This window comes from Nicotiana tabacum, chromosome 1 (assembly GCF_000715075.1).
Source record: "Nicotiana tabacum cultivar K326 chromosome 1, ASM71507v2, whole genome shotgun sequence".
In the NCBI taxonomy this organism is placed as follows: domain Eukaryota; kingdom Viridiplantae; phylum Streptophyta; class Magnoliopsida; order Solanales; family Solanaceae; genus Nicotiana; species Nicotiana tabacum.
The window spans coordinates 164,270,987-164,285,118 of record NC_134080.1 but is presented as its reverse complement, the minus strand read 5'-3'; the positions used below and the strand labels follow the sequence as shown (position 1 = coordinate 164,285,118).

Sequence of the window (14,132 nt, the reverse complement as noted above, 5' to 3'; positions counted from 1 at the left end):
TTAACCGGGAAGAAAGAACTTAGTCATCGTGCAATTTTTCCGATGACCTAAGGCCTGTCTACGTGCAAGTCACTTTCTGTCGGTTGTGCAAAAAACCAACACCACCACGAGGTAGATCACTCCTCGGCGACCAACCCGTTAAAATTTCTCCGGCAGAAAAGCTGCCACGCGCCGGCAACAGAAATTTTTCGGCAAAGGTTCTGACCCACGCGCCGGCGCGTGGGCCACTTTTTCGCGAAACTCCTTCAGAACAGCTTGCTCTCCTCACAATTCCGAGCCTACCCTTCTAGTTCAAATCAAATTCCGACCACTTTTATATTTTTCCGGCGTGAACAATAATTCCAAAAAAATCTGCTTTTTTCCTGGCATAAACATTAAAATGCATTCGTATCACAAGCCTTTGATTCACAATCCACTGGATTCAATGCAATTCAGATGGTTTCTATACCGAATTATATGGAGTTCCTTCAGTATAAAACATGTAAACAGACATCTTCAGGGATAGTTTCCGTTGTTCAAACAGATCGTAGCGTGACTTGTGTCTCCCAATCTTCAACCTCTGAGTCTTGGGTCATTGATTTAGGTGCATCTGATCATATTTCTGGTAACAAATCTCTTTTAACTAGTATTTCATATTCTCAATCTCTTCCAACGGTCACAATGGCCAATGGGTCTCAAGCCATGACAACTGCAATAGGTCAAACAAATCCACTTCCTTCCTTATCTTTAGACTCAGTTCTTTATGTTCCTGATGATCCTTTTAATCTCATAGCCGTTAGTCGCTTAGCCAAATCACTTAAATATGATGTTTTAGTTCTTGATGACCTTGTTTTTATACAGGAACGCAATACAGGGCGAATCATTGGTACCAGACGTGAATCAGATGGACTTTATTACCTTATCCTTGCAAAATCACATGGACTCGCATCTTGTCTTCCTCTAATAACTTGTCCCGTTACTGATTCACCAGATTTATTACATAAACGGTTAGGACATCCTAGTTTGTCAAAACTTCAGAAAATGGTACCTGGCTTATTAGAGTGTGAGTCATGTCAGCTCGGTAAGCATACCCGCTCCCATTTCCCGCAGCGTCTTGATAATCGAGCAGAGTCACCTTTTACTTTAGTCCATTCAGATGTTTGGGGTCCTAGTCGGGTCAGTTCTACCTTGGGATTCCGCTACTTTGTCAGTTTCATTGATGATTATTCTAGGTGCACTTGGATATTTTTGATGAAAAATCGATCTGAGTTGTTTTCTATTTTCCAGACCTTTCACGCTGAAATGCAAAATCAATTTGAGGTTTCTATCCGCACATTCGTAGTGATAATGCCCTACAGTATTTGTCTTCCCCATTTCAGCAGTTTATGAACTCCCATGGGATTATTCATCAAACATCTTGTCTGTACACATCCCAACAAAAAGGGGTAGCTGAAAGAAAGAATAGACATTTTATTGAAACTGCTCGTACCCTACTCATACAATATCATGTTTCGCTGCGTTTTTGGGGGATGCAATTCTTACATCTTGTTGTCTTATTAATCGTATGTCATCTTCAGCTATCCAAAATTAAGTTCCATTTTCTGTCCTCTTTCCCCACTTACCTTTGTTCTCTCTTCTACCCCGTGTCTTTGGGAGTACGTGCTTTGTTCATGACCTTACTCCAAGAAAAGATAAGTTAGCTCTTTGTGCTCTTAAGTGCATATTTCTGGGTTACTCGAGAACGCAAAAGGGATATCGATGTTATTCTCCTGACCTTTAGCGATTTCTTATGTTTGCTAATGTTACCTTCTTTGAAACCTAATCATACTTCACAGGTCCAGTTAATCACTTAGGTATTTCTGAGGTGCTACTAGTTCTTTCTTTTGGAGATTCAGTCCCTATCTCTCATATCTTCCTCCGTAGCTCCACCACCTACAGTTCCAGTTGCAGCTCCACCACCTATAGCTCTAGTGCCACCACCTAGTCCAGTTCCACCAACTATAGCTCCAGTGCCACCACCTAGTCCAGTTCAACCTTCTACAGCTCCACCACTTCTGACTATCATCGTCGTTCGCGCCCAGCATCAGGCCCAGCTGATTCACGTCCTGCACCTGACCCTGCTAATACTGCAGACTTGTCTCCTCTTAATCAACCGATTGCACTACGAAAAGGTATACAGTCCACACTTAATCCTAATCCTCATTATGTCGGTTTAAGTTACAATCGTCTGTCATCATCCCATTGTGCATTTGCGTTATCTTTGTCCTCTGTTTCCATCCCTAAGTCTACAGGTGAAGCATTGTCTTATCCCGGATGGCGACAGGCTATGATTGACGAGATGTCTGCTTTACATACGAGTGGTACTTGGGAGCTTGTTCCTCTTCCTTCGGGTAAATCGACTGTTGGTTGTCGTTGGGTGTATGCAGTCAAAGTTGGTCCAGATGACCAGGTTGATCGACTTAAGGCTCGTCTTGTTGCCAAAGGGTATACTCAGATATTTGGACTCGATTAAAGTGATACTTTCTCTCCCGTGGCTAAAATTGCATCAATCCGCCTTTTTCTATCCATGGTTGTTGTTCGCCATTGGCCTCTCTATCAATTGGACATTAAAAATGGTTTTCTTCACGGTGACCTTGAGAATGAGGTTTATATGGAGCAACCACCTGGTTTTGTTGCTCAAGGGGAGTCAAGTGGCCTTGTATGTCGGTTGTGGCGGTCCCTCTATGGTCTAAAGCAGTCTCCTCGAGCCTGGTTTGGTAAGTTCAGCACAGTTATTCAGGAGTCTCTTAGCGATCCTGCAAGATATAGGCGGTTGGTTGGTAAATTAAATTACCTCACAATGACTAGACCTGACATTTCCTTTCCTCTGAGTGTAGTGAGTCAGTTTATGGATTCTCCCTGTGATAGTCATTAGGATGCAATTGTCCGCATTCTTCGGTATATAAAATCAGCTTCAGGCAAAGGCTTATTGTTTGAGGATCGAGGCCATGAGCAGATCGTTGGATACTCAGATGCTGATTGGGCAGGATCACCTTCTGATAGACGTTCTACGTCTGGATATTGTGTCTTAGTAGAATGAAATTTGGTGTCTTGGAAGAGCAAGAAACATAATGTGGTTGCTCAGTCTAGTGCAGAAGCAGAATATCGAGCAATGGCTATGGCGACATGTGAGTTAATCTGGATCAAACAGTTGCTCAAGGAGTTGAAATTTGGTGAGATTAGTCAGATGGGACTTGTGTGTGATAATCAATCTGCTCTTCATATTGCGTCAAATCCACTGTTCCATGAGAGAACTAAACACATCGAGATTGACTGTCACTTTGTTAGAGAAAAGATACTCTCGGGAGATATTGCTACAAAATTTGTGAAGTCGATCAGCTTGCTGATATTTTCACCAAGTCCCTCACTAGTCCTCGTATTAGTTATATATGTAACAAGCTCAGTACATATGATTTATATGCACCAGCTTGAGGGGGAGTGTTAATTTGATAGTTAAATAGTCGTAAATAACCCTAACCCCATATGTATTAGGAGTAGGACATGTATTATATATATATGGCTCATTGTATCATTGTAATTATTCATCAATAATAGTTTCTCCCGTGCATTCTCACAGCTACAATTTTTTTAAACTTTTTTTCTTTTTCTGAACCTCCTTCGTGGAGATCCTGCCCCCGCCACTGACTGGGACCTCACACTCACTAGCCAATAGGCTTCTCTCATACCTTTCTTTGTTCATCGTTTGATATTCTGGTATCCTAGGCGTAAAGGTTCGCAAACTAGCTAAATATGTAGTAAGTTTGGTGTATACAACTTGTATGTGCCCACTACCCCTCTGACCCTTCTGATGGATAAACTTGGCTGTCATAGTCAAAATTTCAGTTTCCTATTTTATTTCAACTTAAGTGAACCTTCTGATTTAAGGTTCTCCGCATTGCCTAATTTGCCATGGACTATTATATCATTCATTTTTGTACATTAAAGGCTACACGCATGACTTTATGAGCATTTAACTTTTACCGTGTCCGCATATTAGATTTAAATTTTGGTGGTTGTTATTTCTGCGGGAATGGTGATATCACCTACTCTTGCATGCTTGGCAGGTTGGTCGCCGGACGTGCCCTCCTTAGCTATGGTAAGTGCAAGTTTCTTTCCTCGAAGGAACATGCATAACAGTAAATTTCTAATGGTTTGTTTTTTCTGCAGGGTTGCACTGTGCGCAGCTAGCTGGTATGTTAAATTATTGCTTGAAGAAATATTTCCTTATCCTTTAAGGTGGCCTAAGAGCACCGTATATTTGTAACATTTTTAATGAGTCAACTTTTTTAATAGTAGCTTAGTTTTATCTTATCATTGCATTTGATTAGGAAAGAAGGCTGTAAGGTGTTTGGTTCAAATTATATGTAGGATGTGTTATGAAAGCTTGATCCTTCTCTAGCATCTTTGATTTTTGATTATCTTTCTCATACTAGCAATCAGTGGTATGAAGATATTCCTTGAGAAAGAAAATGGAAAATAAGTTAGAGAGCGATATCATAATCAGATTTCTGGTAAAAATCCCATAGTGGTTCGTTGCTTTACATGTATTGCTATTCCGACATATCATCTTCGGCATCTTGGAGAGTATTTGTACCCTTTATGAGCAAAAAGTTTAATTTGACAATTCAAGTGTACTTGTTCCTGCAGGATTACCTCACGAAGTTCTAAAGCGAGCAGCATTAATATTGGATACTCTCAAGAATGACAACCAAATTGAGAGACTTAGCAGGGATAATGTAATAGCTCGTGATCAGCAGTACAAGGTGTGTATCATTTTAAACAATGTCTCAGAATTAGTAAAAGAAAAGTCATTGTATCAGTATCAACAATTTCAAGCCTTCAATTGCAAAATGAATGCAGGATGCAGTGGAGAAGTTCCTAGCGTTTGATGCTCGGAAAGGTGATCTGCTCCAGTTCTTTGAAGAGATCTTTCCTACCCAATCCTAAAAGAAATCATATTCCTTTGAATTTTGTCTTTCACATTCAGTGCTAACTCGGTTATATTTGATCAATGATGCAAAACTGTATCCATGAATCTTTTTGCGGGACTCATAATGTAAGGCAAAGTTGGTATCTTCTCTCAAGTCGCTTTGAGCTATGTAAGGCAAATAATTTGGTTATTTTGATAAAAGATACTCTAACGTCGTCAACTTGGCTCTACTTTACCTATAGTATAAGTTTTTAATATAATCCTTATTCAAATGTCCACTTGCCAACTCTTGAAAGATGATTCAAATTGGGTAAAAGTTGGGGAATGAATTGACGTGACGGTGAACGTGTTTTAAGTTTTTAACTATTTCGAGGGATGGCAATGGGAATTAGTTTATTGAAACGTCTTTATTTTCTAGGCTCCCATAGTGGTTAGAGTGTTTTATATAAGAATAAGAGCAGAGTTTTGAGTTTTTGAGAAGTTATTTTAATTTGAAAGCCACTAAAATCGTTCCATGCATCCTAGAGGGACAAGCTTAAAATCAGAAAGAGATTCTCTTATTGACTAGTGATCACGCCCAACTATGCCTTATAAAAAGGACTAAGCGATCGTTGCAAATATAATTCGATTTACAAGTCCGGAGTCGAATCCCACAGAGAACTAAAGCTTAGCTACAATTGTTTAATATTGCTAAGAAGACAAGCTTGAACAATTCCTAAGTTATAAGTATTAAGATTCTTATATCTAATTAACTAAATAATTAAATTAGTAAATTAACAACTAAAGATACTACGGGTTGGAGAAAAGATTAAGGAGGTCTAGAGTTATGATTTCCCCAATTGTCGGAATCCTTCCCGCTATACCCTCTATAATTTTGCCTAAGTATTTTCTACCGATCATGAGCGCTCCGACTGTTGTAATTCTCTCCCGAGTAATTACGATAATTTACTAGACATACTCTCCCGAGTTACGCTAGCTGGATTTAATTACAGCACACTTAGATCGTACCCAATGTTTCATTATCCCTAATCCCACCTTTAAACCCTTGATTATTGATTTCTCACATACGTCGGGAGTGATGTTGTTCAACAACTACCTAAATATGCACTCTCTCCCGAATAATACACACTAAATAGGCATAGTCAATTGAGAGCTCTTCAACCAACCACAATATAAATGTAGTTGAACAAATAGAGAAAAGCTACGGCTCAATTATATAAAAACATAACTAGAATTTATCCTACAAAAGGTTCTATCAAAACTCTAGATAACAAATTAGCTATTCATAATAGTATGTAAAACTACAATACTAAAAGTCATAACCAACAATGAAAACTAGGAAGAGGAAGGAAAAACTCGTAGAAGAATTCCACGCCTTGCTCCTATTGTGTCTCTGCCTCCTTAGGTCCAATCTGTGTCAAAAGTATGTCCAACCCCCTCAAAATAGCGTCTTTACATGTATTTATACCAAGTAGGGTCGGGCTCAGACGAAAATACCTTCTCTCGTGCGAAATAGGACAATCACTCTGTAAAATTTGCACTACCGCACCGCATGGGGCGACGCACCATGCGGGGCGGCAATGGGAAAGTTTAGATTGCTGATTCTAACCGGCTACAGGAATTTTCCACAGGCGCGGCGCACTGCGCGGCGCACCACGCATCGCGGTATTTGTAATTTGCAAAAATGCAAAACATGAAAGTTGTAGCCCTTTCAAATAGCATTCCAACGATATATTGTGGAGCATAAACGGAGTTCTGAGCGAAAAGTTATGTATATTTTACTAGACAATGCACAATATGTCCCCTTGATTCTCCATTTCGTTCTTAACTATCATCCGTTCATCCTCGAACACGATCCTGGCTTAATTCCTTGGGCTTTTACTCAGACTTCAAAGCTTCAAATCACTTGAATTCATTTCATAACATCTACATAGCTCGAAATCCCTCCTATAAGGCATAAAACACATAATTAGTGCAAAACACTAGCGATTAAAGCTCAAACTCAATTAAAGTGCAGTAAATTAGAGTGCGATAAACAACTAAAATACGTAATTATAGCCCTATAATCAACAAGCTTACTATAGTTATCGTGATTTTTTGGATGTCGTGCATTACAATAACTGTTGGTTTAGTTAATACAGTAACAAGAAAAATAAGTAGATAAATATGAAGCTTGATCTTTAAAACAAATCGGGGATAGCACAGTTGGGAGAGCGTCAGACTGAAGATCTGAATGTCACGTGTTCGATCCGCGTTCATCGCATTTTTACCTTTACTTTTGAACCTTGGTTATGTTTTAGTCTTGGCACTAAAGGGACTCATGAATTTAAATCCATAGACTAGAACGTAAATTTATGCTAAAAAATTCTTTTCCACCGATTTTCACATGTTCATGAATAGGCTAATTCCGGATCTCTCTCTCTCTCTCTCTCTCCTATTTATGAAGCTTGTCCATGAACAGTATGGCTGTGTGCATTCTAGTAACAATTCCAGCTGGTTGCTTTAAAATTAATATTGCGAGGAACATGAAAATTAATGTGCCAAGGACTTTTATTTCAACAAATTAGTGAGGATTTCTATCAGACTATTTGATTCTCCCTTTGAAAAAGAAAACACGATTTTCTTCCTCCAAAGTTGTTAATATATGGGTAAATAAAGGCAGTTCAAAGGGTAAATAAAGGCAGTTTAAATTGTATTCCCACCTGACGTCGGTATCAGAGCACACGGTAGAAGCAGAGGCGGATCCATGATTTTGAGATCATGGGTGCACTACCAGCTTTAACGTAAATTTGGTGTTTACAAAAAGTGTCAAAAAAAATTGGCCAATAATGTCAATTGATGTGAGAACATTTAGTATTTTATGACTTATTATCAATTTTAAATAGTATTATTTAAAGAGACAACTTATACAATTCTTAAATAATTCAGTTCTTATCTTCTACATTCAAAACAAAGAAGGAAAATAAAATGTTATTGATAATTTAATACCGTAAAATTTGAAATTTGTGCAAATTTTAGTGCAAAATGAAGCACAAAAAAATAAGGGAGTAGTGAATAGAAAGAAAGAAACGGACAGAAACAAATGAAAGAAAGGAAAAAACGGAAGGAAACAAATGAAAGAAAAAAAAGAGAAAACTACCTTGTATGGCCGTCGGAAAAAATTATTAGCCCAAAGTTTTGCACGTAGCCCGAAATGTTTAGTCAGATAAAATTAATATCAAATTATAGCCCATCGAATAAAACCAACAGACAAAGACAAAAGTAAATTTTGGTACAACTTTTTTATCTTCCCTAAATATTTTTCCTTCCCAACACCAAATTATTTTCTCTTTCTTACATATCACACTTGATTTTTTCCTCTTTCTATTATTTTTTTTTCAATTCTTTTAATTCTTACACCTTTTTCTCTCTCTTACTTTTACTTTTTTTTAATACTATTTAATATTGTATTTAATAAAAGGAGGTGCGACAATATATATATATATATATATATATATATATATATATATATATATATATATATATATATATATATATATAATCCTAGTTCGATAGTGTATTCTTAGTGTATATTGAGCCTATCTCGAGTGTACTTATGTATCTAAAGTGTATATTTAGTGTATCCCAAGTGTATTTTGTATCATGAGTGTATAATCTTTTTTAACAATGTATCAAAATTGTATATACATGTGTATTGTCTAATATATAAACATAGTGTATATAAATTATATACACATTTTGTATGTGTAATGTGTTCACATCGTTTATTTAGAGTGTATCATGTATTTGAAATGTATTCCCAATGTACCATTAATGTATTCCGAGTGCTTTTGTATATTCAAAATGTATAGTAACAGTCTATTTTGTATAGTTATATCTATTTTGTATATTTTTGTATAGTGATAGTCTTTTTTGTATATATATTTGTATAGTGATATCTATTTCATATATTTTTTGTATAGTTACAGTCTATTTTGTATATATTTTGTATATTGACAGTCTATTATGTATATTGTTTATATAGTGACAGCCTATTTAGTATATAAATTGTATAGTGATAGTCTATTTTGTGTATTTTTTGTAGTGACAATCTATTTGTATATTTATTTTGTATAGTGAGAGCTTTTTTGTATATTGAATGACTACACGTTTGTAAAACCAGACATTACATAATTGATCCATAGCCTACATTAATCCATGCTTTCCCCTTACTCTGCCACCTACTTAGGGCCCATTTGGATTGCCTTAAAAAAAGTAGCTTTTAAGTACACGGTTTAAAAGCATTTTTTAAGTGCTGGAGCTGGTTTTATAAATAAGCAGTTACGTGTTTGGATAAAATTGTTGGAGCTGAAAAAAACCATTGAAGTGTTTGGTAAACAAGGGTTAGTGAGCATTTTTTTTGTTAAAATTACTGAAATATCCTGAAAGCTGTTAAACTTATAAAGAAACTTATTAATATAATGTTTTATTTTAAATAATATAAATACATAATAATTAATGTTTTAATTCACTTTCAATTTAAAAAATAAAAGTAGTATGAAGAAAGCAATTGAAAATTAACCCAATTTCTGTACGAAGAAAGCAAACAAAAATAATAATTAATATTTTAAAGAAAATTAATAAAAAACAAAAAATGGGAAGCAAACAAGTCTGGAGAATAATGGGAAAGAAAACAACAATTTCAAGTTTTGTATAAAAAAAGTTGGATTTACCCAATTTGTTGGTTTTGGCTTTTTTAAGCAGATTTTAGCTTTTTTAAGTCATTTTAGGAATTGCCAAACACTTCCAAATGTTAAAAAGTGCTTAAAAGCTGGTTTGACCAATTTTTAAGCCCATCCAAACAGTTTCTCTTTCAAAACATTTTGAAATTATTAGTTGTACTTCCTATGCATCCCTATTTTCTGTGGTACAAAGATTGTCATGTTTGAAAAGCTACTTAATTTTATTAACCTCATTTTATCATTAATGATATAATTTAAAAGTTCATCTTCTTATGAGGGGTGAGAAATAAGAAAAGACATGCAAAACTCTTAGAAGTTACCCCAAGTCCTAACTCATTTAATTGTTGGAACTTGGTATTATAATCTTCTATATATATATATATTATTGATGTGTCAAAATTTTTCCTCTATATTTAATTCCGTGTCCGATTACAGATCACTACATAAAGTGAGTAGGGAGGACGTAAAAATATTAATATTTTATTGTACTTGTTTAGTCGTCTATAAAACAAAACCCCACCAACTTGGCGATCTTTTATGAATGTTTGTTGGACTTGGCGCAAGTATACTTATTATTGTGAAGTAGATAGAAGAGAGGAAAATCCCTCAATGTTTGCTGTTTTTGCAGTAAACCAAGTATACTTATTATTGTGAAGTAAACCAAACAATTTACTTCGAATTTCTCTAAGTAGGTGGCAAAGTAAGGGAAGATATAGATTAAAGTAGGTTACGGAATTGAAAAGTTTAAAATTTGAAGGGAAGAGTGGCAGTGGTTTTGGGCTAACTCTTGTAATTGGTTTTGGGCTATTAATTTTTTGGTTTATCTTGTGGCTACCTATTGTCACTAATTTTTTCCGAATGGCTACAAATGAAGTTTGCTCTAGAAAAAACAGAAAGAAAAGTGTAGCACGAGGTGGTCCAAGGGGATTCGATCCCTTGTTCTTGGGGAAATAAAACTACCATCCAGCCAGTGCACCACTCAGCAATATAGAGCATGGGTTCCTAAAGTCAATATTAGCCCATTTGTGTAAATTATGTACGTGAAAAAACTGATTTGCTGGGAAGATCATGGGTTCACGTGAACCCCAATTTATAGGGTAGATCTGCCCCTGGGTAGAAGATGAGCTTAAGAGAAAACTGCAATTCCAAGGACACGCAAATTCGCACTCAATTAAAAAAACCAATTGCCTTTGCGTCGGCTGTTCTTTTTACGCACAGATCTCCTAGGGTCAACGACGCGCTCCTCTATCCTCCTAGGGGTTCGTACCTTCAGCACGGCTTTAGAATTATCTGTCTCAGCTCTTTAGAATCATTTATAAATTATCAACATGCATCCAATCTTCCTACCTAATTCTACGAGAGCTATACTGAGAAACCAGAATACAAGTCCAATCAAGGGTAAACGAAACATAACTCGGTACGTCCTATTCTTTCTAGATGTCGAAACAACATAGAAAAACCAGTAACTCAGAACTTGAAATTTTCTATAAACTCGTTACAGTACAGGAAAATCAAAAAAGGTAAGTCTATCAGTTCAGTTTGTCTTAGACGAATTCTCAATCAGTTGACACCCAATTCTCTTGAGAGGAAAACGGGATATTGAAATTCTCTACCCTTCCTTGCGGACAAAGTACAGCTTACCCATGACATGGAGGAGTGCAACAAAAGCTATGAAACCAATGCTCATCACAAGCACAACATTAGGAGAAATCTTGAGTCCTGGGGAATCGTCAGTGTAGAACTGAAGCATAGTACCACCGGCTCCTCCAGCAGCTCCACCACTAGTTGTCCTCCTGCGCCGTAGGTTGGCAGCAGAGGCTGCAGCAGTACCTCTCTGTGGACCACCTCCACCCAATGCCATTTCTAATCATCATGTTGAAAAAAAAAAGAAGCAAAAACTTTAGATGAGGTACAAAACAGAGGATCTCGGAATGCACTCAACAGGTCAGTAATGCAAATGCTCAAACCCAGGGAATAAGCAAGAAAAATAATTAAGTAATAATAACATAAAACAAGCATAATCAATTGATAAGCAGAAATTTACAATACAGGCACTCATGCGTTGTTAAATTCCTCCTTAAACATGTTACAAGCATTACCGTGTAACTTTATCCAATTGAAGAGTTCAGAAATCAATGGATTAAAAACTATTCCTTTGACCAAATTAAACTATCCTAGTTTGCCTTTTATGGTCTATTACATTGAATCACCATACATCAATCTCAAACTGCTGGTATTTGAAGAATAAAACTTAAATATTTGGTCATTTGTATATGGTTAAATACTTATCTAGCATTTTTTGAATCTCAAAGGATACGGAAAATATTACTCCTAAAGTGCAGACAATTTGACTAGAAGAGACAAATTAGGACTCTTAATTAGGAAGAGAAGGTACTAAAATTAGGAGGAATGCTTAAGATATTATGCGTATCAAATTTCGATACAACAAAAATTGTCTATTGGTTCTACACTGAAGCTAACACATTCATATATGAGTTTCAGTTATCCTATACAATGTTTTAAACCATCATCTTCACCATTTATTTAGAGAAAGTTCATTGGCCATTCAACACTGTTGCCCCGTATTGGCATTTCCTAGTACACAGGGAAACTGATTAGGCAATAATTCTGCCTCGTATAGGCATTTCCTGGTCTCACTTAGTTCTAGGAGTTCTATTCAGTGGTTTTAATGAACAACATGCTATAGTTTACAAGCCCAACCTGCCTACCAAAGCTAAAGCAGATGAGCTCACATTAAGTGTTGGAATTTGAACCTGAGATCACTAAATTGTTACTTCTACACCTTAACTACTCAACCATCAACCATCCCTTCAGTAATAAGAGTGTTTAAACTTTAATTTTTATAATGAACATGATTTTTCTTGAAATCCTAGTATACTCATGCTTTACGAGCCATATGCAAAACTACTAATAAATATACAAGTCAAACATCCAAAGTGAATATTTAAGAAAGAAAGTAATGGCCGTTTGCAGGAGCTACTAAATTCATAACATCTAGTTAAGTGAAAACCCCACTGCATATATGTCTTTCACCATTACCCTGTCGAGGTGCGCGCAAGCTGGCCCAGATACCACGGTTATCAAAAAAGAAAATGCCTTTCACCATCTTATATCCGTCACTTATGGAAGCATTTGTTTCTTTAATACAAATGATAGACAGAGGCAACTCTAGGATTTAAACTATATGACTCAATCTTTAAAATTCTTAGTATTGAATCCATTACGTTTTTAAAGCTATGAGTTCATATCTACTATTTGTTGCACTTTGAGTGGAGTTTTACACATATATTTATGTTCCACGTCGAAAGTTATGGGTTCAATTGAACCCGTCCCTGTAATGCTACATCCGCATAGAGCTAGAGCACCTTATATATCCACAATCAGGATATAGTAACCATTCAGCATTACAGTGTAAGGGAATTAATGTTAATAATTTGACTCTTTTGCCTCAAATAAGAAACCGATTACATCGCCAACTAAAGTAATTAGCTAATCTTATTCTATATCTCCGTCAAAGGTTAATTAATTTCTGGGGGGAAAATCTAAATATTAAATAAAGCCCTCGCTGCTCCACAAGTATGAAATCTTATAACAAATAAAAGAATCATACGATCTGCAATTCAGTTTTTAGAGATCCTCCAAATTTCAATCTCAGTCAAACATTAATTACTCGAATTTACAACTATCGCAAACAGAAAAAACTCAAATTTTCACCACTCACATGCACACATATAAGAAACTATTCAAGCATATATAGGTAGATAAATATAAATCTGCATGTGAAAAAGAAGAAGAAGATAAATCTGCATGAAAAATCAGCAGAAAAAATAAGAAAATTCAAAATTACAATTGAGAGAGATTAGAGAGGAGAAACTAACTTTTAGATTTTTGGAGATGTTTTAGATCTGTATCTCCGATGTAGTATTAGGTTTGTAGAGAGAGAGAGAGAGAGAGACAAAAATGGAAGAGAAAGTTTTGACCCTTCTTTTGTAAAGGGTTTGGTTCAATCTTGAGTCGTTATGTTAAGAGGAAGCCACATAGAAGATGCCAATCATCTCGTGACACGTATATCACACGGAAATGAAAAATCACACGTCTGATATGTGTGAAAGCTGAAGACGAAACTGTAACAAACTGGATTTAAAAATTTACGCAAAGCCCGCGACTTAAGGAAAATAAATTAGGGACAAGAATCAAGAAATACTTCGAGTTGTCCTCATAAAATTTATTAATAAAATATATTTTTATTAGATTTGTTAATTGCGCACTCCTTTTTTTTTTTAATTATGTGGTATGGTTTAATTATAAATTAAATTTAAGAAAGAAAATTTTTTGATACTTGAAATCTCAAATGTGTCATGATATATGTAGTTCGGTAAGATATTTAAGAATTTCAATTTAGTACTTCAGTATTCGGTCTATCAATTATACACAATAAAGTA

General features: G+C 35.8%; 1 protein-coding gene and 1 non-coding gene across 20 annotated transcripts in view; one reads left to right on the top strand and one right to left on the bottom strand.

The window, feature by feature from the left end:
* The window catches only part of LOC107802701 (DNA mismatch repair protein MSH5-like), a 38,370-nt gene extending 33,189 nt beyond the window's left edge, over positions 1-5,181 (top strand). For 13 of the 19 annotated variants that reach the window (XM_075254372.1, XM_075254370.1, XM_075254371.1 and 10 more), the window contains 4 exons: positions 4,083-4,114; positions 4,186-4,209; positions 4,666-4,781; positions 4,879-5,181. In XM_075254372.1, coding sequence (XP_075110473.1) covers positions 4,083-4,114; positions 4,186-4,209; positions 4,666-4,781; positions 4,879-4,965 — 259 coding nt within the window. In that variant the 3' untranslated portion in view covers positions 4,966-5,181. Of the gene's footprint in view, positions 1-4,082; positions 4,116-4,185; positions 4,210-4,665; positions 4,782-4,878 lie in introns of those variants that run through there. The other 6 variants (XR_012710121.1, XR_012710110.1, XR_012710108.1 and 3 more) reach the window with 4 other exon arrangements.
* A 5,887-nt stretch (positions 5,182-11,068) lies between these two features.
* LOC107802702 (uncharacterized) lies at positions 11,069-13,681 on the bottom strand. The gene is made up of 2 exons (XR_012710092.1): positions 13,569-13,681; positions 11,069-11,532 (listed from the first exon to the last, which is right to left on the bottom strand). It is a non-coding gene; the product is annotated as an uncharacterized LOC107802702 (transcript).
* Positions 13,682-14,132: the final 451 nt, after the last annotated feature.